This window comes from Rhinolophus sinicus, chromosome 3, assembly GCF_057876585.1.
Source record: "Rhinolophus sinicus isolate RSI-liver-muscle chromosome 3, RSI-T2T, whole genome shotgun sequence".
In the NCBI taxonomy this organism is placed as follows: Eukaryota; Metazoa; Chordata; class Mammalia; order Chiroptera; family Rhinolophidae; genus Rhinolophus; species Rhinolophus sinicus.
Genome location: NC_142503.1, coordinates 128,660,089 through 128,684,092, shown reverse-complemented (window position 1 = coordinate 128,684,092; position 24,004 = coordinate 128,660,089). Strand labels below are relative to the sequence as shown.

Sequence of the window (24,004 nt, the reverse complement as noted above, 5' to 3'; positions counted from 1 at the left end):
AGGACCCAGAGGAGAGATCCCTCCCATTTTCAAAGCCTTTCAAAAATCTCACGGAGAAGCACAGGCGAGTGAGTGCCTGTCTACTCTTTCCCTGAACCACCCACGTAAAATTCAGCAGAGGAAAAAAAGAGAAAATATTAGGGGAAGAGCATATAAATGTAACAACAGGTTGGCAGGACTTAAGAGAGCTTAAGTGGATGAAGGAATGTGGTTTAGAGAGTGGTGAGCAACTGGTCTCCATTTCATGCTTCCAGCCTTGCTGGGAGGAAACTGGGTTAACCTTAAAAGGACTTCTCTCCAGTGGAGACTTTAAGATACTATTTTTAGCAATCTCTGGGGTGTCCTCGCTTCTCCTTGCTGTTCCAAGTTATTACAGTGATTTACCAAGGGACATGGGTGGGGCGACCTCCTTATCTAGAATCTTTATGAATATCTTGCATCTGTACAACACCGAAGCAAACATCTCTTTTGATCGTGGTAAATCTAAGCAGTAGGCAGAGCATTATCTCCCCCTTTCACAAATGGGGAACCAGGGGAAGTGGCTTGCTTGGGATCACAGTGAACTAGGCTCGCATCAGCACTAAACGCAGATCCCCTGGCTTTCCACCAAGCACTGTGGACACCCAAGTCCCAGATAGTTCCAGATGCAGCCATCATAGAGGGAGGAACATGAACAGACGGGGGTCTCAGGATGCCCCCAAGATCCGTTGTCTTGTATTCTGCCTGGATAGCCCTTCCCTGTTCTGTGACTCTGTACCTACCTGATCCCCCTGTAGGATCAGCTTACAAAGGCAAAACAGAGCCTGAGCACTGAGAAGGCACTCCCCCAATACATGTTGATGTTAGTAGTCTCCTGAGGCAAAGCAATTTTTTATACATGCAAACTCAACTCAATCATCTGCCGAGAGGTAGTTAATATCTAGACACACCCCCACTGGCCGGTCCCATGGCTTTCTCATCTCTCAGATCTCAGCCTAAATGTCACCTGCTCAAAGAGGTCTTTCCTGACCATTGTGTCTAAGCAGCTCCCTCCCCACCCCCACTTAAGATCACATCATACTGTTTATTTCCTTCACTCCACTTACATGATTCTATTTATGCTAATTTGGCTCTCTTCCCAAGTAGAATTTAAGGCTCAGAAATAGGAAGAACCTTGTCTGCTCTGACCACCTCTGTATCTCTAGTACCTGGCACAGAATAGTCACTCAAATATTTTTTAACTAAACGATGGTGTTAATAGAAAAAAATGAGCTCTTTCACCGGATGTGTCTTATTTGGGTAAAAGATTGATCATTGTTGAAGCTGAGTGTTGGTATCTGGAGTTTACTTGCCTCTTGATGTGTGTGCACATGCAAACATTTCATTAATAAAAAGTTAAAAACAAAGTTGCTCATCCCAGGGATTTAATAAGTCAGAGCAGACCTGAATAGCAGACCCTAATGGGACCTGCCAGGGAGGTCTTCCTGCCATTGGCCACCACAGTGCTTTAGGTGAAAGCCAGTAAAACTGGACGTACCGCCGAGGGAGACAAATAGTATCCTGAAACAGTTCTCAGCGTTTCTGATGACTGTTAGGAGAGTACTGATACATTTATAGAGCTCTTACATTACCAAGGCACTTTCACTTACATTTTGTTGGGACAAGTGTGTAAAGTATTATTATTCCCATGCTTGTTATTTTGTCTCATTCAAAGCCTAATCTAAATGCTCAGGAATCAGACAGAAATAAGATTCAAACCCTAACGCTTGCAAACTGAGTTTCCATTTCCTCATCTGGAAAAGGAGAATACCACCTCCCTGCCTCATGGGATTATAGGGAAACATAAATCACAGCAGGACGCTTAAAACCATGGCCAGACATACGGTAGGTAGTCAACGTTTTGCCCTCACTCTGGACATCAAGGGTGGTATCTTTACTTTTATATTCTTAGGATAGTACCTAGGTGCCTAATTAATTATTTACGAAATTTTAAAGACAAAACAAAAGGTCAACAGACAATAAGTGGCAGAACAGGTCCTTGAATCAACACCTTCAGATCAAGCCAGTGCTTTCTACACCTGGCTGCCTCTCTGGTGGTTTGAGAACACACCTCTTTTCATTCCATTGACAGAAGTATTGCGTAAGCTTGGACCCACTTATTCATTCAATGTAAGCAAATAAAATATTATTTCATTTAGTTCTTCATAAGCTTCCTGCTCCAGTTTTCTCATTTCCTCATCTAAGATCCCTGTTCTGGAAAGTGTTGTGATGCCCCACAGGAGAAATCTGTTTTTTTGTATTTGCTAAATTTTTCTCAAATGAAATGGAGTTATAGAAAGTTGTATAGGGCCGAAACCTGAGCCTAGACACCTAGAGCTGCAAGCCACCAAGACTGGAGGACAGCAGGGTCACACGGAGTATGTACACAAACTGCCCAGCCTCCGGTAACTGGCCAGGGCTAGCTTGCAGCGCCTCCAAAACCAGGCAACAGGTCTCTGTGACCTCCCCAAGTATTTCCCAACCATCAAAACAAAAGGGTTTTGAAGTACAACATAAAAAGATGTGATCAAAGAGGTCAAAGGTGTAGGCTGCTAAGAGAAAACAGAGATGGTTTCCATGTGATAGGGGACAGGAAATGTGTGGGCAGGACGTGCTCAGGGCTGGGCTTCCCGCCACTGCAAAGAATGGCAGGGAACAGACTATGTGCAGTGGTTGTGGCAAATGGCTTCCGGCCCAACAAAAGAGCACAGAAAATAAAAATAAACCCACCCTGAAAGGTGGTGGGCTAGAAGCAGCAGGAAATGCTAGGACATGCCTCCTCCTCTATCCCGTACCCCAAATCCACTCGGTCAGTGTGCTGTACTGAGCACCCCTGTGTAAAGCCCATGGAGCGGCATCACGACCACACAGAGGGTGGGTGTGAAGAAACAGCCAGACACGGGAAAAGGTGTCTAATGAATACATTACCTATGTTGGTTCAGTGCCTCTCATGTCTTAAGACCTATCATGTCTTAAGCTACTTCAGATAAAAGAAAACACCTAAGAATCAGAAACTCAATTAAAGGACTGGGGTGGCGGATAACGCATTTTTTTAAGCTTGAAGGAATGGTTTCCACAGCTAGTTCTTTTATATATAGTTGAGAACCACTGAGCAAGTCAACAGAAGCCTAAATATAAATGAGTCAATTGTAATGAGCTTTTAACTAAATTTAAACTCAAGACTCCAAAAGCATCTGGAGACTTTTACCCTATTGCGAATGGTGAAAAGACACACCAAAGTGCTTACTGGCTTGGGTAAATCACCCCTGTGACAAGAGCTAATCCAATAGATGGGAACTTAGTACATGCCACATGTATTCAGGATTATTGGGAGACATTAAAGAAAATCTGTATACTAAAGGCTCTGAAAATTGTGTCTTCCTTGGTAAAATTACTATTATTCCCAGGTTTCAACCCATTTCTTGACATTTCGATGCTTTTTATTCAAAATACCTGTTTATCAATCTAGACTAAAAATAATCCAGAAGCCTCCTGATAAAGCTATATGATATCTACATAGGAAAGTTTTAAAGCAAATTAAATTGTTCAATCATTATTTTGGTGACCTAGTATCCCAGGAATGGCAAACCATGGCTCATGGACTGCAACAGCCTGTTTTTGTAGTTTTATTGGAACATAGCCATGCCCGTTCATTTAAGAAAAAAATTGCTGACTCCTGATCTAGCGCTGTTCTCAAACTCAGTCGTGTATCAGAGTTACATGGAGAGCTAATAAACACAGAAGCCCAAGCTTTTTACCCAGTTCCCTGGTGGTAACATACACCGAAATTTGAGAGCCACTCTCTAGATCAGTGCTTCTCAAACTTTAATACGCACATGAACGACCTGGGGCCCACAATAAAATAAATATTCTGCTTCAGTAGGGTCTGCGGTGGGACTCTGCTTTTGGAGTCTTGAGTTTAAATTTAGTTAAAAGCTCATTACAATTGACTCGTTTGTATTTAGGCTTCTGTTGACTTGCTCAGTGGTTCTTTTCCAATAAGCTCCTAGGTGATGTGGATACTGCTGTCAGTGGGCTACAATCCGATAACAAGAATCCCGAGCAGAGCTTCTCCCGCTTGGCTGCAATGAGAATCACCTGGGTAGCTGTGCAAAGTACAGATGCCACCCACAAAGATTTTAATTTAATTGACCTGGGGTGTGGCCTGGGCATCAAGATTTCATTTTTAAGTTCCCCAAGCAATTCTAATGTGCAGCCAACTTGGAAAACCTCTAGAGCACCACTCATCATCTCAGCTAAATTTAAATACTGGAATTCTCAACATAGCTTATTTTTTTCCTGTACAGAGCACCCGAAGTAGAAATGGGGCTGCTAGCATGATACACGTGGGCACGCCCAGGCTTCGGCCAGCAGGCCTGTTGTTCTATCCAAGCCGTGTCCTCACCCTGACAACCCAGGCAAGTTACAAATCTGAGCTCCCACTTCTCCATCATCTAATGAGGATTGGGACACAAGGTAACTGCAAGGATAACATGAGAGAGTATTTGTGAAGCTGGTTCAGAGGGTACTGTACCCTGTAAATAAACATAACCCCCACTTTTTGCACTCTGCTTATATTTCCCAAGATATATTTATCTTTTCACCACAAAAGGATATCAAAACAGCTGTAAATGTGGAAGCACACACTTAGTACAATTTCTAACAAAGTGCTTCATGACACAGTTCCAGGAAATGCATTGTGTCATAAGAGTGGAACCACCTGTAACAACTAAAGGATTAGTAAAGAAGTACCAGCTCCAGGGAAAAGACAAAGGACTCTTTCCGGGGCTTGTCAGTCAGCCCTTTCCCAGGCCTTTTGTCATTAACTTTATATATATACTTAATGAAAACACGGAGGTAGGTTTAGAGTTGCAAATTATCAACTCCTAAAGAGCTTTGCACAGAGCACTAAAGGAGAAAAAGGATCCTAATACCAAGAATAAAAACAAAAGACAGAGTCAGAGGCATAGAAAGGAGTGCAATGGAGTTTAATTTAGAAGGCAAAAAGGTTACACTTAATGGAGGGAGAGGTCTGTTCATAAATGCTCATTACAATAGTTGTTCTGACACAGAAGCAAAGGGAACGTCTCTGGCTCTCCACCAGCATACCAAATCAGAGATATCAGAAAGTATAAATCTGAAGACAATCCATGTGTCCAACAAGCTGCCATGTCAAGAGCTCTTCTCCAGGGGAAATCAAAAAGTGAACCTAAAAGAAAGAAGTAGAAAGGTAAAAGGAAATATCCAAGCTTTTTAAAAACGTCTTATGATACTACAGACCGGGCCCCAAATCCTTTCATTTAAATTCTAAACCCACAAAGACAAAGACATTTATGGGGCTCCCAAATCCTAGGCTGTATTTAAGCTAGGGTAGAACCAGAATACAGCAAATATTTTTCAGAGGGATTATTTTTAGAGGCACCCATAAAAACTAAATGCTCAAATCTGAATTCCCAGCACACCAAGGCAAAGCTGACTAGGAAGTGGTAGACATGGGTTCTAACTACGGCTCTGCAATTAATTAATTACGTCTTTACAATACGTCTGTCTGACCTCTCTGGCCCACAAACTCTTAAGAGGTTGCAATTTAGCAGAAAGAGTTGTTCTGGACCTAGAAAGCTTATAAAGCACTAAATTCCAATTTGGAGGAGGATGGACGAAGGAAGGATTCAAGGGAGAAAGAAAAAACTTCCCAATCTCAGGTTTAACAAAGGAAATACAAAAGAAATAATTTCATTTTCATTTAAAGATAAGGTTCTTTTTGGCAAGAAGGCGGAGAATAACTCCAAGAGAAGTGTCCACACTGCTGCTAGCGCCAGATGAGACTGGGATCTGGGCGCTGAGGTGGAGCCCTGCCTTGCAAACACAGGCTTCCTTTCTAGTGCCTTCAGCAGAGCTGTGCTCCTATACAAGTGCAGAAGGACAGTGATCCCTGCGCCCCAGGGCCTCCAAAGTCTCTAGCCAGAAGCAGTCCATTTTCCTGCACTGAGCCGTAAAAATCCTGTAATCTTCTGTGTGTGTCATAATTTGAAGAGCTGGAAGACACCTCCTTTCAGAAGAGCTGGGTGACCCCAGTAGGTAAAAGGGCGCCACCTTATTTTGTCTATTGGTTCTGACCTGGAGATTCCGGCATCAGAGCTTAAAGGAAAGATCTTACACTTATAGCCAGAGTGCTTTTATTTCACTAACAATGGTATCTAGAGACGCTACATAATTGCAGAACATTCCTACATCTGATGGAATTGTAAGAAATGTGTAAAGAGCAAAAACAGGAAACAAAAAGTGCTCACAGGGCCAAAGGAGAACAAACAGACCTATTAAAACTCACCTTTTCACTCCACCAAATTTTTTAAAGCAACAGACTATGAATTAATATAACACATCAGCTCCAATAGCCAAGGTGGGAGAGGACTAGAGCATAGGGCCATTTCAGGAAAGAGTCATGAACACTTAGAATTATAAGAGAAATCCTAGTTTCGTACAAAAGTCTAGTTTTGACATTTTATGATATTAAAATATTTAAATCTAAGATATTGGGGCGGGTCCATCTAGAAGGCAAAAACGACTCGTAAATCTCTTTGATAATGGTTTTCAGAAAATTCCATTTACAAAGTTCTGCTCCCTTCTATTAAGGCAAAAATATATTTACCAGACAGTATTCTAAAAGCAGAGGTTTTAGGATTCTTTGAAATGTTAGCTCAATAAAATTAGACTACTCAACAGCTCAGAAGAATGGTTTCCACTACCTCCAACCAAGGGATAAAGGTTTCAGGAAACTAATAAAATGTCTTCCCAATATCAAGACATGCAAAATGGAAGACACCTGAGAAAAGTTAGCATGACTTCTTCAGTCTATTTCAATCATGCAGAAAAGATAGCACCATTTGATCAGTCTTTCTAATCATCTTAAAAGAAAGCAAGGCACAACACAAAGAACTGTTAAAAATAATTACTCTCTGTTAGATACAAAAGGTAATGCCAGACAGGGTCACATCTATTTGGAATCTGTATTCTTCTCCAGCACCATCTCTATTCAGACACTAGCACTGAGCAGATATGCTCAAATACTGATTTGCCTTCAATTCCATCTCCTCCTGGATCCTGCTCACCCGATTAAAACTGAAATTAGAGAAAATGTGAATCAAAGACCATTCTGCAGAAATGCAAGGTTCAGAGCTCAATTTCAATCACCACAATTTCAGAAGGCACAGATGGTATATTTCTAAAAACGAACGGAGCTTTAGAGATCAGCTAATCGAATCCTCTCGTTTTATAGACGAGGAAACTAACCTGGGAGTTTGACAGATTTGTCCAGAGCTGTTCTGTCCAACACCATGGCTACTTAGCCATGGGTGACTATTTAAACTTAGTTAAAATGAAATAAAATTAAAAATTCAGTTCCTCAGTCACTTAGCCACATTGCAAATGTTCAACCACATGTGGCTGGTGGCTACCGTACCCGGAAATGCAGACTTAGGACATTTGCACATTGCAGCAAGTCCTATTGGACGTGCTGGTCCAGGGTTACCCTCTGGATAAAGTCACTTCTCTTGCATTTCTTCTGAGTCATATTAAAAGATGACCAACTTTGCTGAAACATTTTAGATAGCCTCACTTCATCCTTTCTTATCAATGTCTATGCTTTTCCCATTTAAAAAAAGAGAAGTTAAATATGTTTTACAAAAGCCTTCTAACAAGATGTATATATTCATCATCCAAAAGTCTCTGAATATAATACAGAAGGGAAACAAATTTTGGGAGTCAAAATGTCTGTTATTAATTTCCCACGAAGTCATTTATGAGCTCCAGGGCCTAGACAAGTTAACTTAAATTTCACCAGTTTAATTACCTGAGTACAAAACGGGAAGAGTGCTATTTGCCTCCCCCCATCACAGGATGGGCCACAAGGACCACACGGCTTAGTGTGTGGACACTGTATGTGGAACGTATGTGAGTCCCACAAGCCTGGTGAGAACTGTAAGACACCTTACAAATGTTGTCTGATTTTATAAAAGGTCTTGTATAAATATTGTGCATTTTGTTACTCACACTTTAACTTTCCACCTCCTGTGAATGGATGATGGAAATCTGGTAATATGGATAAAAAACAAAATTTGAAGAAAAAAGAAAAAGAAAGCCCAACTGAGAATCGACACAAACAGCCCAATCCTCACACACACCAGGAACTATCCTGAATGCTAATCAGAGATTTTAACAGCTCCAAGAGACTGATGCATCTCCAGACCAATCCCCTTACTGTGCGGACAGGGAAACTGGGGCTGAGGGACGAGCTTATTTGTCCATTCCACCCACTCCACAAAAGAGCGAAGTCCACAATGCAGGTCTTCCGACTTCCCAGCTCATGTTTGTGCCCGCCCCACAGTCGCTCGTATGACTTTCTCCTTTGCTTCTTTCTCCACAGTACTTTCCACATGTTTTAGCATCCACATAACCATTGATGTAACTTATATAGCATTTTCTTGCAGATGAAAATGAGTCATTCATCATACACTCAGTCAACAAACATGCACTGAGACTGTTAGCTTGTGCTAAGCCCTGAGGCCCCCACTCTCAGTGGGAGAGACAGGAAAGTGAATGAATAGTTTCCTAACAATGTGGTAAGTGCAGCATTAGAGGCAGGCACAGCGGACCCCCGAGAGCCCTAGCAGAGGCTCCAGTGCAACCTGGGGGGACGGATGATCTGGAGTAGGAATCATCAAGCTGCAAAGATGGAGAAAATAAGGCAGGGAACTTCATAAACACAAATCTACTTGATATTCTTTCTCTCATGCTCACACGCTCGCTCTCTCTGGCTTTAGATGGACGAAATAGAGCTCAATCACCAATTAGAGAGTGATCAATTAGTGGTTTTAGTAAATAAAATAAGCAGATTCAAGGTTTTAAGAATAGGTAAAGAATTAATCTCACCCTCTGAGGAAAAAGGAGGTTGAAAAAAGATTATGCTGTGCTTAGCTCAAAATATGTTCCACAAATTCAGAATAGTTCCTTTTCTGAGAACTTATTTGGTGGCTGAATCTAATTCCCTTTAAGGTGAGATGTCGAAGAGAAAATGAAATAAAAAATAAACAGTGTTTCCCAACAAGAAAAACTAAAGATTATTGCCAGTGGGAGGTCATATTGAGAGCAAATACAGGTCTAGAACAAACCAAAAGGGAGCTCCTGAACTGACAAGATAAGCAAAGGAAATAAACCCTCCCTGCACACGGTCTTCCTATGGAACAAAAGCCTTGGGCCACTTAAAGGCTCCATGCCCCTTGTGCCTGACTCCACACTGCCCACTTCTGGCCAGAATATAGAGCAACCCCCACCCAGCCTCTATGCCCACTTGGACCTCTGCTGCCCTCCTGTGACTGGAAAAAAACTAGGTTTTATCACAAAGACATCAGGGGTTCTTCCCCCAAACTCATCTTCTCCTGTGCTTTGTAGTACATTCTCTCAGCATATGAAATGTACAGTCCACTAGGTGGCAGTAGAGCCTAAAGAATACTATTTAGAGGCCCTTCCTGAGATAATTCTCCAGATTACTATACTTCACTGATGAATTTGGAAAAGCCAACAGTAATTGCGTATTTGTAAATAGCACTGCTTGTCAGTTATGTTCTACCCAGCCCTGTAGCTCCCTTGCTCCAGCCAGGATTAAATACTATGAATTTTTATAAAGACCTCTGAGAGAATGGCCTCCATTATAAAAACAAAAACACTAACAAGGTTTTAACACAAGCATTAGCCCAACAATCCCCACCAGGCTGAGCACACTTCCAAGGTCAGGTTCATCTCTTTGTGCCCATTCCAATTTACCCTCTGATCCAAGTCCAGGAACTTTCCTTCCCACACTGTAACCCAATGTAGTTATGCCCCTCTTTTCTTCATTTCCCTTCAGAACACTTGAGATAGACTTTTTTTAAAGAACTGCACAAAGAGACATGGAAAAACAAAACAGGATATAAGTACAGAAAGTATGTAAATTTTTAAACATTCAAATCTTTTGAGCTTGTGTCACACATTCATTCAGAAAAGATTTACTGCCACCTAGTACCAAACACTGACCATCATTTTAGGTGTGCATAAATTCTCCCAACTCAGAAGCTTAGTAGAAGCATTTTTCACTTTTGCATTTTCATATTTATGATAATCTAAAAAATATTGAGTCTGTTCTTGACCACTGGGATAGCCATCTTTAACTAGTGCTGCCAATTGAGCAGCTTTTACCACAGGGTTTCTCACACTGCCATCTTTGGAGATGTTTTCAGGAGACCAAAGTTTAAAGTTTGGAAAAGGTTGCATTTAATAGATCCAGGTTTTACATCAGTCCTAGCTGAACAAAATTGCCATGAAGAAGTTCAAATCTCACAGCAGAGGGATGAAACTGGAACTGGAGAGGAATTCAAAGGGAACTTCAGCTGAATCTACAATGTTTAATCTGTTCAAAATCCGTTAATTCCAGGTGGCGGACACATGGGTGTGTATTATATTATTCTCTGTACTTTTCTGTATTTTTTTAAATGTCATAATAAAAGCAAAGAAAGTAATAAGGGGGAGAGGATGGTAATAAAATAACTGTGGTAACTTTTTAAAAACATTTCTTTAACTTTGCCAATTATCAAATACCTTATAGTAAACAACCTCAAGCAAAAATGGGATAGAAAATTTTTTTGATGTCAGACTGGATTATCAGACTTATTAGTTAAAAGATTTCCAGCAAGGCTCTCTGAAACTCAGTTTCTCATCTATAAATGGAATTAACAAGCCAATCCTCATGTAATTTTGAAAATAAGACACAGAATAAGAAGCACTTAAAGACAGGCTCATGGTGAGTCCTGACTATCTGTTAACTTCCGTACTTCTCCTAGAATAAATTTATTTTTTTAACTTGATCCCATTTTCTTTTGATCTGCCTTTTTCAGAGCAGCTCCTGATTTTAAATGTTGCTCCCAAATTCATGCAAAAGCAGTACACTACAGATGTTTATTCTTTTTATACCCAACTCTCAATGTACTTGGCAAGTATGGCGAATAGTCAATCTGTTTTGTCCTACCTTCTGAGTTGGTATAAATATTGACGGCTCACTTGGAATCTAATTTGAAAGCGTTGTGGCACACTGCACACGGAACTGAGTTAGAAGCACATAAAAAGGGCAAATAGATGTATGTTAAAAACTGAGAGCAGGACAGTAAAGTGTATATCACATGAAGGATCTTTATGAAAAATCCCTGGGCACTCCCTCTATAAAGTGATTTAACACTGCAATCTGGGAATTGAAGGTTTTGCTGTACGTTGGGCCCATAATTTCCAGCTGAACAGGGGGCCGTAGGTCGTTACACTAGTATGCCGTACAGTTTCTGCTGAGCTTGCTTTTTCTCTGTTTTCGTCGTAATTTTGAAATACTAAGCTCCCTGCAGCAGAGGCCTCTTCCAATCACGACAGCCCTAGGAAATAATTCTCTATGATTTGGTATCTCCCTAAGCCCAGGGAACATCCTTGAAATGTTTGCGCAGTCCCTTTCTTAAGCATACACATGACTCATCTAGAAAACATAACTAGAGTAAGGCAATCAGAAGACTTCTGACCTTTCCAGCAAAGTTACTATCAGAGAGCTCAAAAGTTACTCATGTTGTTTGCAGGTTTAAGGTCAATGTTGGTGGGTCGGCTTTCTAGCTGTGCTCAATGAATTATCGTTGGTCAGACACCTCATCCGCTACCTGTTCCCAGATGGTACAGTGGCTCCCTTCTCTGGACTCCCACAGCACTTTGTTCACATGTAGTGGGCTCTAACTACGCTAGAATTGGAAGGTTCCTACTAGAAGGTAGGAACCACATTTTACTTTAATTCTTATTTCCAGCAACAAGGCACTGACTGGCACATAGAAAGGGGGGAAGGGGAAGGACAACTCAAGTCCTGATCAGTTATCCAAAAAGTTAAACTGTATTAAAATACTACATAAGAAATGGTTCCCAAACTTTTCCACTGAAATAAACGATCTCTATCAACTTATTACCACCAAGAAGAAAACCTCACCTGAATAGAACTGTTTTTGAGGCGATATCAATAATGAAAAGGCTCTATGGAATATTGTAAGTAACTAATTAATTCATGCCAGAAATTAAAGTATAGTCATTGTCACATTATTGTATTCACTTTGTATATGGTTGTTCTAACTCTTGTATTGGACTTCTGATCAGCACAGAATGACAGATTTCCGGGCCAGCCCAGTGGCTCAGGTGGTTGGAGCGCCATGCTCCTAACGCCGAGGTCACCAGTTCAATTCCCACATGGGCCAGTGAGCAACGCCCTCCACAACTAAGATTGTGAACAACAGCTCTCCCTGGAGCTGGGCTGCCGTGGGCTGCCGTGGGCTGCCGTGGGCTGCCGTGGGCTACCGTGTGCTGCCATGAGAAGCCGGTGGCCAGCGTGAGTGGCCAGCAGCCATCGTGAGCCGCAAGCAGCTAGCGAGAGCTGCTGTGAGCAGACCACTCCCAACCGGCGACCGACTGCCTCAGCCGGGGAGAACGCAAGGCTCATAATACCAGGATGGGCCAGGGAGCTGTGTCCTACACAACTAGACTGAGAAACAACGGCTTGAATGGGGGCGGGAGGCGGAAGAAGGTTAAAAAAAAAAAGACAGATTTCCAAGTAGTGACAGAAAGAAGTTAATCCTGGGATATTCTTTCACCAAAAGGATAACATTGCTTAAGGTTCTCTTTTCTCTACCACCCAGTAACAGCAACACTGAATTTTGTAGTGAAAAGGCAAATAGTGAAAAGGCAACATAAAAAAGAGCGCATTCTTACCTCTGTAAGCTGCGTCGGGTATTGCAAGAGCACTACTGGATATGGCGCTATTGTACAACCACTTATGATGTGGCCAGGGAAGGCGATTGGATTGCTCCGGCCCTCTGTTTTCTTATATATGAAATAAGTACTGATATATAGTTTGGAAAGAACCCATGTACTCCTCAGAGCTTTCAGATTCTGCTTGGGAGGAAGGCATATCACAAATGAAGGACAGTCCAAGTAAAGAGGGCTTTTCAACTTCTGTCAATGCAAACAACTCCAGCTCCACTACTGCTTTATAAACTGAAATTCTATATAAGTTTGTTTAGAAAAAAAGAGCTCTACGGTTAAAAAAGGAAAAATGGCAAATAAAACAAACGGCATCTCATCCTGTATTGTAAAGTGTTCTCCCAACCTAATCTAATTTCCCCATTTATTTCTACTTTAGCACACAGATTAGCAAATGGCCAGTCACTCATGCAGCACATACTGGATGTCTAGCAGGTGTGAGCACTACCCTAGGACCACGGGGACAATGGCCTAGCATTTAAAGTCATCTAAGATCAAAATCAGAAAAAATTAGAGCACATCTAAAAGCAAAGCTACAATTTTTGTCTCTTCCAAGATCTCAGTTATTTTTCATGGAGTTATTGGTGCAGAAATTAATGTATTAGCTACAGGCAAACTCTCATTTTCTGTTATCTTAATGATTTGCAGAACAGGGAGAAGAGAAGGCAATGACCGAAAGCAGCGGCACTGATGAATCATGATGATATTAATGCATACTTTGCAGACCGATGGAAAATTCTGCAAACATCTTATCAGCAATATGGGAACCTTGCCAACCATGAGCAAAACCAGCCCCATCGATTTCCATTTCTAAAATCAACATGATGGTGCAAAGGCTATGATCATAACTTACTTACATTCCTCTAGTCTCCCACTCCTCAATAAGCAAACGGGAATGATTCAGCCAACGAAGTTCATCACCACAAGGTGCAGGATGGTGCTGGCAAAGAGAAAGTCAGCAAAGGCGCGCTCCGGGGAGATGCCTTGGAAATCCGCTTTGTTCTGTGGATTGATCTGTATTCTCAGACAAACTGTACAAGAAATGAAACACAAAAATGATTATCTAGAAGTATAAAACAAATATGACCGCTAATAATAAACACTCACATACCCTATGACCCAACAACTCCCTTCTAACAGAAATGATGCATAAAAGAATCAAAAGGCATGTACACGAATGACACCCATGACAGCCCCAAACTGGAAATAATCCAAATGTCTATCAACGGTAAAATCAATAAATTACGGCACATGCATACAATAAAACATAAACAGCAATGAAGAAGGTGAGGGAGGAATTAAAAGAAGGTGGTAAAAAGGTACAAAGTTCCAGTTGTAAGGTAAATAAGTACGAGGGATGTAATATACAGCATGATGACTATAGCTAACACTGCTCCATAATATACAGGAAAGTTGTTAAGCGAGTAAATCCTATGAATTCTCATCACAAGGAGAAAATTTTTTTCCTTTCTTCTTTCTTTTCTTTTTATTGTACCTATGTGAGAAGACGGCTGTTGGTTGAACCTATTTTGTTATGGTAATTATTTCATAATATCTGTAAATCAAACCATCATGATACATGCCTTAAACTTACATTTATGTAATGTCAGTTATTTCTCAATAAAACTGGGGGGGGGGGGGGAGGAATCAGCCAACCAAAAAAAAAAAAAAAGAAAGGAACTACACAACATGGATGAATTCCACAAATATATGTTAATTAACACAATCCAGATACAAAAAATACATGCTGTATGATTCCATCTATATAAAAAACCAATCAATGGCAAACAAGTCAGGGTAGTGGTTTTTATCCTTCACAGGAGGAAGAATGACAGGTAAGGTGCAAAGTAAAGGTCTCTCGGGTGTTGGGAATGTTCTTATCTTGAGCTGATGCCTAGATGGGGGAATTTAAAAACTCATCAAGTTGTAAACTTAAGTTTTGTGCTCTTAATTGTTAAAGAAAAATAATATAACCTCTCAAAGGCTAAAAACTAAAGGCTTACTCAGGAAAACATTATGTAAATATAACCAAAAAATCTTCAGAACTCCTATCTCCTGATTTAAGTTTATAATTATACCTAAATTGGAATGTAGTTGAGGCAGTAACAAAGGACTGGGCTAAATGACAGAAAGTTATTGAACTGTAAATTATTTTCAACAGAATGTGTATTAATATTGAATAGGAGAGATTATAAACATCCATGAGGACCTCACAGATGTAGAAAATCTTTGATCTCAAAGTTCTAGCAGCTGTTCATTTCAAAAAAGGCAAGAGACCTAAGTTATATTAACTTTGACAGAGAACTCTCTTCTGCCCTTGAAGATTCCAACCTGATACATTAACTGCAATCACCATTTGACATGAAAAGGGAGCTCCAGGAAGACCCTCTTCCAAAGCATCTTTATGCCTGTGATAAATGATTACACTACCGAAGAAAATCCAAATTTGCTTCAGGCTAGCAGCCATCCCTTCAATAACTAAGAAAAGGAAACGAACTGAAATCTAACCCAAAGGTCAGAAAACTACCAGACTACTTCTCCAGAGCTCATCACCATGGCAACAGTGTTCATTATGCTTCAACATGTAAACACTGTGGAAGCACCACTGATCTTTTCAAGCACTTGCACCCTTCAAAATATGACGGACACTGACTAAAGCAAGGGCAACCAATTAAAATCCTGCTATGGACGGGGTACAGATCAGTTCATGCATTTGGGAGAGCAACTGGCAATATCTCTTAATATGTTAAATGTTTTTACCTTTTGACCAAGGAATTTACCTTAAAAAGGTATTCTAACAGCACGTTTGTAAAGCTGGAAAAAAGTGAACAGTCCAAATGTCATTAAACGGATTATTTCAATAAATTGTACCATACACATGCTGTGAAATACCATGCAATTATTCAAAAGAATGAGATAAACTCTCTATAGATTGACAGTAAAGATATTCAAGATATATTAAGTGGGGGAAAAAACCCAAAAAACGATTCCATTCCATATCTCTCTTAAAAAAATAAAAATTAAAAATAAAAAAAATATATATATATGGAGAAATAGACACCAAACTATTTATTAACAGTGGCTACTGGGGTGGAGGACGGAGTAGTGTTTCAGGAAATATGAGGGGACAAAAGAAAAGAGAAGCTTCCCCTGAAGGTAGACAAAAATTGACGTGTTATCATTTTCATGATGACAGTAACCCAAGGCATTCCAATGACAACATAAGAATCACTGTCCCCCAGAGAAGAAAAGGACCCTGGGGGTCATAAAGATCGACACCCCATTTGATGCATAAAATGCCCAAGAGGCAGTAGTGGTGCGCGTGCTGGGGGAGGCTGCATGAATCACCTGGGAATCTTTCCAAAGTATACTCACCATTCCTGAATCTGATAAGCCATCCCCAGGTGGAGAATCACAAACCTTCGAGTCTCCCGAGAGGGATGTCACATCCCTCAGGTGCACTGGGGTACACAGAAGGCAAAGAACACCTGTAAAAAGCTCCTCCACAAATAATCCTTCAGTCTCTCCCTGAGCACTTCCAAAGTTGGAAATTCACTACCTCTAGAGGCAGCCTGTTTCATTTCAGTAGTTCTAATTTAATCTATCTCCTCAAATGTTCACTCATTTAGCAAAATATTTACTGAGTGTCTACTATGTGCCATGCATTGCCCTAGATAAGGGTGTACGGCACAGAGCAAGACAGACAGAGCTGGCTCCTAAGGAACTTACATTCCAATGGAGAGATACATATAATAAATAACAAATAAACAAAAAAATATGAGGTAGTGGGTATGTGCTATGAAGAAAACAAGGTAATAAGAGAGCGGCTGAGAAGATATTTTTCATTTGGTGGTAACAGGTCTAAGAAGGTCCTTTTTAAGACCAAAATTTGAAAGATAGGAGCCAACCATGCAAAGATTTAGGGGCACAGCATTCCACATAACAAGAACAACCCTGACATGTTTTTGGTACAACAGGTCAGACTGAGCAGATTAAAGTGACCAAGGACAAGAGGGGAACAAGGCCCAAGCCTACAGGCTTTGTAAGCTTCAGTGAAGAGTCTGGATATAGTTCTAAGTGCAATGGAACATTTCAGAGTTTTCAGTAGATGAGTGTAACAGTCTGATGTACTTTTGCTAAGGTTGCCAGACTGCCATGTGGAGAATAGTCTGCAGACTTATAAAAGCAGAGGAATCACATAGCAGAAGAGGTCAGGTAATGGTGGTAAAAATGGACAAAAGTGAAGAAATACAGGCTGTATTTCAGAGAAGACAGGGACTGCTGATGAAATCAATGCGGGAGATAAGAGAAATCAAGGGATCGAGGAAACTTCCTCCATTTTGGCTTCAACCATCCACCCAATGCTGACACCATGTACTGACTACCAGGTAAAGCGCTAGGTGGAGGAACTGCCTATCGGACGTCACGTGAAGATGTCACATGGGCAACTGGATTTAATTTGGAATTCAGGGGACAAGTCAGAACTAAAAATATAAATGTGGTAGTTGTGGTTATATAGACATTATTTAAATTCACCTATGGAAAGAAATACAAAGAGAAGGGGCCAAAAACCACACCCTCAGACAGAGAATAACCTAGCACACACCTTGTACAAACAGCAGGAAGGAGAAACCAACAAGGTGAAAAGGAACAACCAGGAGAGAGTAGTGTTGTTGAAAAAAAAAAAGTACTTCACACAGAAGGTAGCAGCCAACTCCTATGTTAAACGCTAAATGCAGCTGAGCATTCGGGCAAAGTGAGGGAGACGGCCCCTAGATCTCGCAAGATGGCAAGGGTACCAGTTTCACTTAGTGGTGGGGAAAGACCACCACCAAGACAAAAGGAATAAATGGAAAGTGAGAAAACAGAAACTGCAACTAGTCTGTTCTTTCAAGGAATTCTGTGATGATGGAGAAGAAAGAAATGGAACGGTATCTGAAGGGGTATCTGGGGTCAAATGAATTTTTTTTTAATTAGACATTTTAGACAATATTAGAGCGTGTTTGTACGATGAAAGGATCCAGAAGACAGAGAGAAATTAATGATGCAGAATGAAAGGATGACTGCAGAAGCTGAGTCCCTGAGTGAGCACGAGAAGACTGGGTCCGCTGCACAAGCGAAGGAGCCGGTTCTGATAGGAAAGGGACACATCATCCACCATCATGGGAAGTAAGTCAAAGAGTAGGGGTGCAAGTGCCGGTGGGCTGCTGTGATTCCCTGGTGGGAGGATGAGAGGATTCCTGTCTACCTTTTTAGTAGAAAAATAAAGCAAGATCATCAACTGAGTATAAGGGAACAGAGAAAATATGAGTGAAGAGAGAAATTATGACGCATTACTTTGGAAAAGCAGACATACCTGGGAAGTACGATAGGACCACTGGGCAGGGATGAGAGCCCATTTGTGTTGCGATTCTCACCGATACTTCTTATCACAGCACTATATCCATATTTACTTGCCTGTATTTCCCCCTAGATTATAAACTCTGTGAGACCAGAGACCAGGTGTGCTTCACTGTAGAATCCTCAGTACTAGGGCAGAGAACCTGGCACATAATCGCTCAGTATTCCTTAAATTATTACAGGCATGCTCACAGTTTAACATGCAGTGTTAAGCACTGAGGATGCAGAGATGGAAAGAGAGCCCCTACACTCAAGGGGTTCACCTTCCAGAGGAAGACAGACATGCAAATACAGCACAATACCAAAGTGCCATCTCTCTCTCTCTCTCTCTCTCTCTCTCTCTCTCTCTCTCTCACACCCCGAATAGGAATACAGGATAAAGGCCGATGCTGGGAGAGTCAAGGAAGAGTTCCAAAGGGAAGGAGCACGTGAGCTGAGATGTCTACGCAGTGAAGGACTTTCCCAGGCAGTCAAACAAAGGTAAAATAGCTTGAGACTTCAAAGCATGTTTAAGGAATAACAAGTAACTCAATAATGCTGGAGGATAAAGGACAGGGGGCAAAGACAAAGAGATAAAGCTGGAGCTATAAACAGGATCACGTCATGAAAGTGCCTGTGTACCTTGAAAAATTGTTTAACTTTTCTTTGAGAACCACAGACACATTTTAGGTGGAGAGTGGCACAGTCAGATTTGTAGTCAAATCAAGCCTACAGACATAGTGGAAGAGAGACTGAAGGGAGAGGGACCAGAGGCTGGGCGATCCATAAGGAAGCTAGCAGCATCTTAGAGAGCCTGCATCACTGAGGAGAAAGAGGTACCAATAGATATGAAAGAGACTTAGGGAACTCAAAGGCACAGGCTGGCAAACTTCCGATCTCTTGCATAGCAGTTACGGGAGATACGATAAGGGCCCATAAATGTGACGGGTGGGTAATTCCCAAAGAAATGCTGGACCCCAGTCCACAGCCCGACAGCTCCCAGAATACATTCTGGATGACGCCTCTTTGCCTTTGAAATCAAATTGTTTTTAGATATGCAAACTAAGGGAAACAATTTTTTAATCCAAAAACAGTTTTGGATTAAAACTATTTTTTAATCCAAAATTGTTTCATATACATTACAGAACAAAATAGACCAAAGTTGTGAAATGACTTAAAAAACTATTTCAAGATCAAAGATTTATTCTAAGGACAGTCTTAATCTTTTCCACTTATCCCTCCTACACAGCACTTTAAATGAGCAAAAAGGGAGATTTCAGATAGGTAAAAGAGGAAACCAGACAAGTTGCCAGCATTGGAACGTCACTGAAAAATGGGACAGATGTCCTCCTCTAGCGGTATCTATCTAATCACAAAATAAACAGTCAGCTGTTGAGAATTTTTGAAACCATCTGGAAGAAGAAAAGTATTCTACCTCTGAGGTCCTTTTAAAGCCTAATATATTGTACACTGTTGATCAAAAAAAGAGCGAGCGAGCGAGCGAGAGAGAGAGAGAGAGAGAGAGAGAAAGATTTCTCAATGGCAATTTTCTTGAAACTATGGGTACGTCTCCCAAGCATGTGGGAATAGAAGAAAACAGATCATTTTCATAGGGCCCAAATAACACCAGTCTTTTTAAAGGTGTTACGGTAGCATTCTATATTGGTTTAAAATGTACTGATGGATTGCCAAAGAGCATATGCTAAATACACACATGCAGAAGGAATGGAAGAGAACAGACTGCCAAAAAGAAATTAGGAAACCAGACTAAAGAACTTCTCCCTCCAATTCATCCTACATACTAATGCCAATTTTCAGTCTCTCCTTACTTGAATTAAAAAAAAAGAAAAATCCTTAGATGCTTTCCTATTACCTACAGTATAAAATTCAAATTTGTTGGCCTGGCTTAGTTGGTTGGAGCACGAGCTCTGAACGACAGGGTTGCTGGTTCGATCCTCACATAGGCCAGTGAGCTGCACCCTCCACAAGTAGATTGAAGACAACGAGCTGCCGCTGTGCTTCCGAAGGAGCGGCTGGACGGCTCAGTTGGTTAGAGCGCAAACTCTCAACAACAAGGTTGCCGGTTCAATTAAAGATTGAAAACAGCGACCAGACTTGGAGCTGAGCTGCACCCTCCACAACTAGATTGAAGGACAACGACTGGGAGCTGAGGGGCCCTGGAGAAACACACTGTTCCCCAATATTCCTCAATAAAATTTTTAAAAAGTTGGAAAAAAAAACTCGTTGGCCTGGCACTTAAAGCTCTACCCTGCAATCTCCTACAATTCTCTTTCTCAACCCTCTCTTCCAACAGGAAACACACCACAGGGAAGTTAGAAACTGCCAGCACCACAAATAGGTAGGTACAAGGCTTCCCTTCCCAACAATCAGAGCAAAGGATAAACTTCAAATACAAATTTCCCATTAAAACTAGTCCCCAGTTGAGGACCAGGCTAACAAACGGCAAAGGAAGTTGGCTTTTAGTAAGGTCTCCGATGCTGTGAAAATGATACCCTTCGTGATAACTTATGAATTGTCAAGAATCCTTTTTTTCCCTGAAGGTACATTCCTGTCTCTGGCCCAATTACCTTCTATCTAACAGCTTTGGAAATCCCGATTCCCCACATTGACTCATTATTAAAGTGCCCTTTCACTAGGCACTCTTCAGTGACAACCCATTGTCATTGGGGAGGACGGAAGGGAATCTGCCAGTTCTCCTTTAGCCACAACAGCCTCACACAGGACTTGGCATAAGGAAAAATTACCTGCTCAAAAACCTGGTTTTATCACAATAATAATCTACAATTCTAATCCACACCCACTCTTCAGCAAATCTGCTTCCAAGTAGCCTTGATGAGTCGTTTTAACCCTAGAAGCTTCTGAAGCCAGGGAGATTTCAGCATGGAGAAGTCTTTTCTTAAATCAGCTTTTAGGTCCTACCCTATACCTACTCTTTCAGACCTGGAAGACAAAATCATCCAACAAAATTCACCAGAGATTCAAGATTCCTTCTCCTATCTGGCTAATAAAAAGTCTCAGTTATGAACAGTATCTGGGTGAATGGGAGGCAGAGTCTAGAGCAACGAGGACAGTTTCTCTGGTGTATCTGATAATGATACCATATCGACTCCTCAAGACCAAAACGCTGCCACAGAGAAGGCAAAATTCAAAGATAAGGAAATATCCGACCAACAGGGTAACTGCCACTCCAGACAAGGCTAGTGCACAAGTCATTAGGTCCTTGGGCTTATTTTAAGTTCTGTGAAGGAGAGAAGGCGTGAGTCTGAACTAGCAATTTGAATGTGTAAAAAGCATTCTACAGATCACTTTAAGCTATAATGTAGTCTCCACTGTAAGTGAAGTCTCCAGCCAATTTTAATGCCGTGTTTTGTCTGTGTCCCAACTAGACTGTAAACTTGAAGGACAGAAAACATGTCCTTGATATATCCCCAAAGCTTTTACCATAATACCTTGTTATTAGATTCAAAATACGATTGATGGCCTGACTGATGATGCTCACGCTGGAAAAAAACAAAACATGAATTCTGGCACGTTTTCAAAGTCATGGGGACGTGATACCAGTGACTGACAAGGTCCATGTGGTGGCCACCATAAACTGGACTGGCCAACACTCCCTGAGCCAAGTCTGGGCTCGATATTCATCGAATCCCTGTTGAGCTTAAGGTCAGATTTTTGGCAAAAATTTATGGGGATAGTCAGCTCTCATTAAATGTCAGTCTACAAGGCATTAATGCTGGAAATCAGAAAAAAACAATAAAGCTAAAATAGAACTATGTGACTAAAAACTGAGTTCAGGATAGTGAAACAACAGCTTCATCCACAAGAAATAAGTAGGAGCAGCTAAAAGCCAAAGTCAAGTAAAGGATGATTCAACCAGCAAAGCTCCTATACTTATATTTCTTACACTGTTCATTGAAACCTTTCACCAGAGGTTAGTTAAGATTAGGCCAAGGTGAGAGATGCTTCTTTAGAGCTGGGTTTTCTATTTTCGAAGTCTACCAACTTAAAAAGCGTGTTCAAGCTAAGTGAAAGTTGGAATGGAGTTTTCCCCGGATCAGTATGAAGTGAAGCGGACCACCAGGTTGAGCGACAGCATAAAGGGAGTTATTTTACAGATTAAATTCCAGCACATAGGCGGCTGTTTGGTATTTGGCATGTGACAACCCTTCTGAGACTCAATTTCCCCGTTCACAAAAAGAGAGCAATGCAGGCTCCTCTCATAGCTTCACGAGGCGGGGATCTGATATATAAAAATAGAGTGGGAACAAAAGCAACGCACCAAAGTAACACATTATTATTGCCATTACTTATGGAACCATACCCGCTAGGATGAAGCTCCCCACACAAGAGATGAAGCCCGAGAGGAAAGAGTTGAAGGGGAAGGTCCCCACGAGGAGACAATAACCGAACTGCAGCGCCCCGGTCAGCAGTATATACAGGAGGTAGGCGTCCAGCAACTTCAGGCGCTGAGGAGTGGTGCTCAAGTACTCTTCTAAGAACCGCGAGATGACTGACACTACAGAGGCCGACATGACTACAAGCTGAGTACCCCGGCCTGCACTCCCCAAATTCCTAGCAGAGCCGACGACCACACCGGATGTAGCGTTTGCACATGCGCACCGCTGTAACCCAGCTCCGCCCTCCCGGATTGGCCAATTTGCGCAGGCGTAGAGGCGGGTCAAAGTGCGAAACAACTAATGCGCAGACGCAAAATACGTCTACAAAATGCGAACTACAACCAGTAATAGCTAATGCGCCTGCGCAATGAATCTGTCTCTGTGCTGGAGACGTGTTCTCTTTCTGTCCTAGTTCTCCAGTCACGTTGGTGACGCCCACAGTTGCTCTGGCAACAAGATGCTGTGGGAGGAAGAGGGGGAGAGGTTTTATAGAGGACCGCGCAGCTACCCGAGGGTTCCGGCCTTCTTTGGTCCCCCGGTCCTCAAAGATTAACTGCATCTGCCTTGAGGCAATGCCTGGTGTTCCACAGGTTCAGTACCAGCTCGGCCCTGATTCTGTCAAGGGCTCTGACTGCATAAGCCTGTCCCAGATCGTTACAGCACATCAAGTTCCCCAGTGAGAACCACTGCGACCAATCACTGCGCAGGCACAGTTTTGAAGTGGTTATTGGAGGAGAAAGGTGCGGGGCGGAGATAAAGAGTGAGCTTGACCTCTACAGGGCCCTGAGCTGGGTTCCAGATCTGGCTCTGGGAGTGCTTTCGAATAAGCGCGGTAGAACCTAAGCCCACAGATATTCATTTATTCAGCAAACATTTATTGGGCCCCTCCTGGGGCCTGAAGTTGTTTAAGTTGTAGGTACCCTCACGGAAATCAGATACAGTCTTAAAACAGCCGGTGGTGGGGAAGAGAGAAGAATGAGGCGGGGTTGGGGCGGGAGAAAAATCAGTTGATTAACGTGCATAGAGTATATGATCAAGTTCAGCAGCCTTCAATTCCCAAGCTGGCATCTTGAACCTGGTGTAGTATCCCAGGATGTCAGCGCTGAAAGGCCCGCAAGGACGTTGCCTGCTTCAACCCCTACCCACTCCAACTCATCTTGCAAAAGAAACTGAAGGTTTGAGGTTTTGTATTTTAACAAGTGGGATTAATTATTTATATGTAGCGTTTTAACTTTTTTACCAAAAAAAAGTACTTTTTACAAAGCAAGGTCTACTTTAATTTCTGGCTTTCGCTGCCCTTTGAATTTCACATGAATTTGACCTTCCAG

At 41.7% G+C, this 24,004-nt stretch overlaps 1 protein-coding gene across 4 annotated transcripts; it reads right to left on the bottom strand.

Annotated features, from left to right (window-relative positions):
• Window positions 1-4,989: 4,989 nt before the first annotated feature.
• Window positions 4,990-22,897, bottom strand: DAD1 (defender against cell death 1). Of its 4 annotated transcripts, none has more exons than XR_016020825.1 (4): window positions 22,601-22,897; window positions 13,733-13,910; window positions 12,829-13,008; window positions 4,990-5,227 (listed from the first exon to the last, which is right to left on the bottom strand). XR_016020825.1 is itself a non-coding variant. In XM_088797066.1 (3 exons), exons 1-2 carry the CDS (start codon window positions 22,809-22,811, stop codon window positions 13,780-13,782), a joined length of 342 nt encoding a protein of 113 aa, XP_088653192.1. In that variant the 5' UTR covers window positions 22,812-22,897; the 3' UTR covers window positions 4,990-5,227; window positions 13,733-13,779. The 4 variants fall into 4 exon arrangements, 2 of the variants coding, with proteins under 2 accessions (XP_088653192.1, XP_088653191.1); XR_016020824.1 differs by having other exon boundaries at window positions 13,737-13,910; XM_088797066.1 differs by lacking the exon at window positions 12,829-13,008.
• Between the last annotated feature and the right edge of the window lie 1,107 nt (window positions 22,898-24,004).

Bases quoted from the DNA above. Each gene is read 5' to 3' on its own strand.
- DAD1 (XM_088797066.1), bottom strand. From the start codon at position 22,811: ATGTCGGCCTCTGTAGTGTCAGTCATCTCGCGGTTCTTAGAAGAGTAC. The intron at 13,911-22,600 runs GTATGGTTCCAT...TTTCTTGTACAG, and splicing joins GGGGAGCTTCATCCTAGCGG to TTTGTCTGAGAATACAGATC.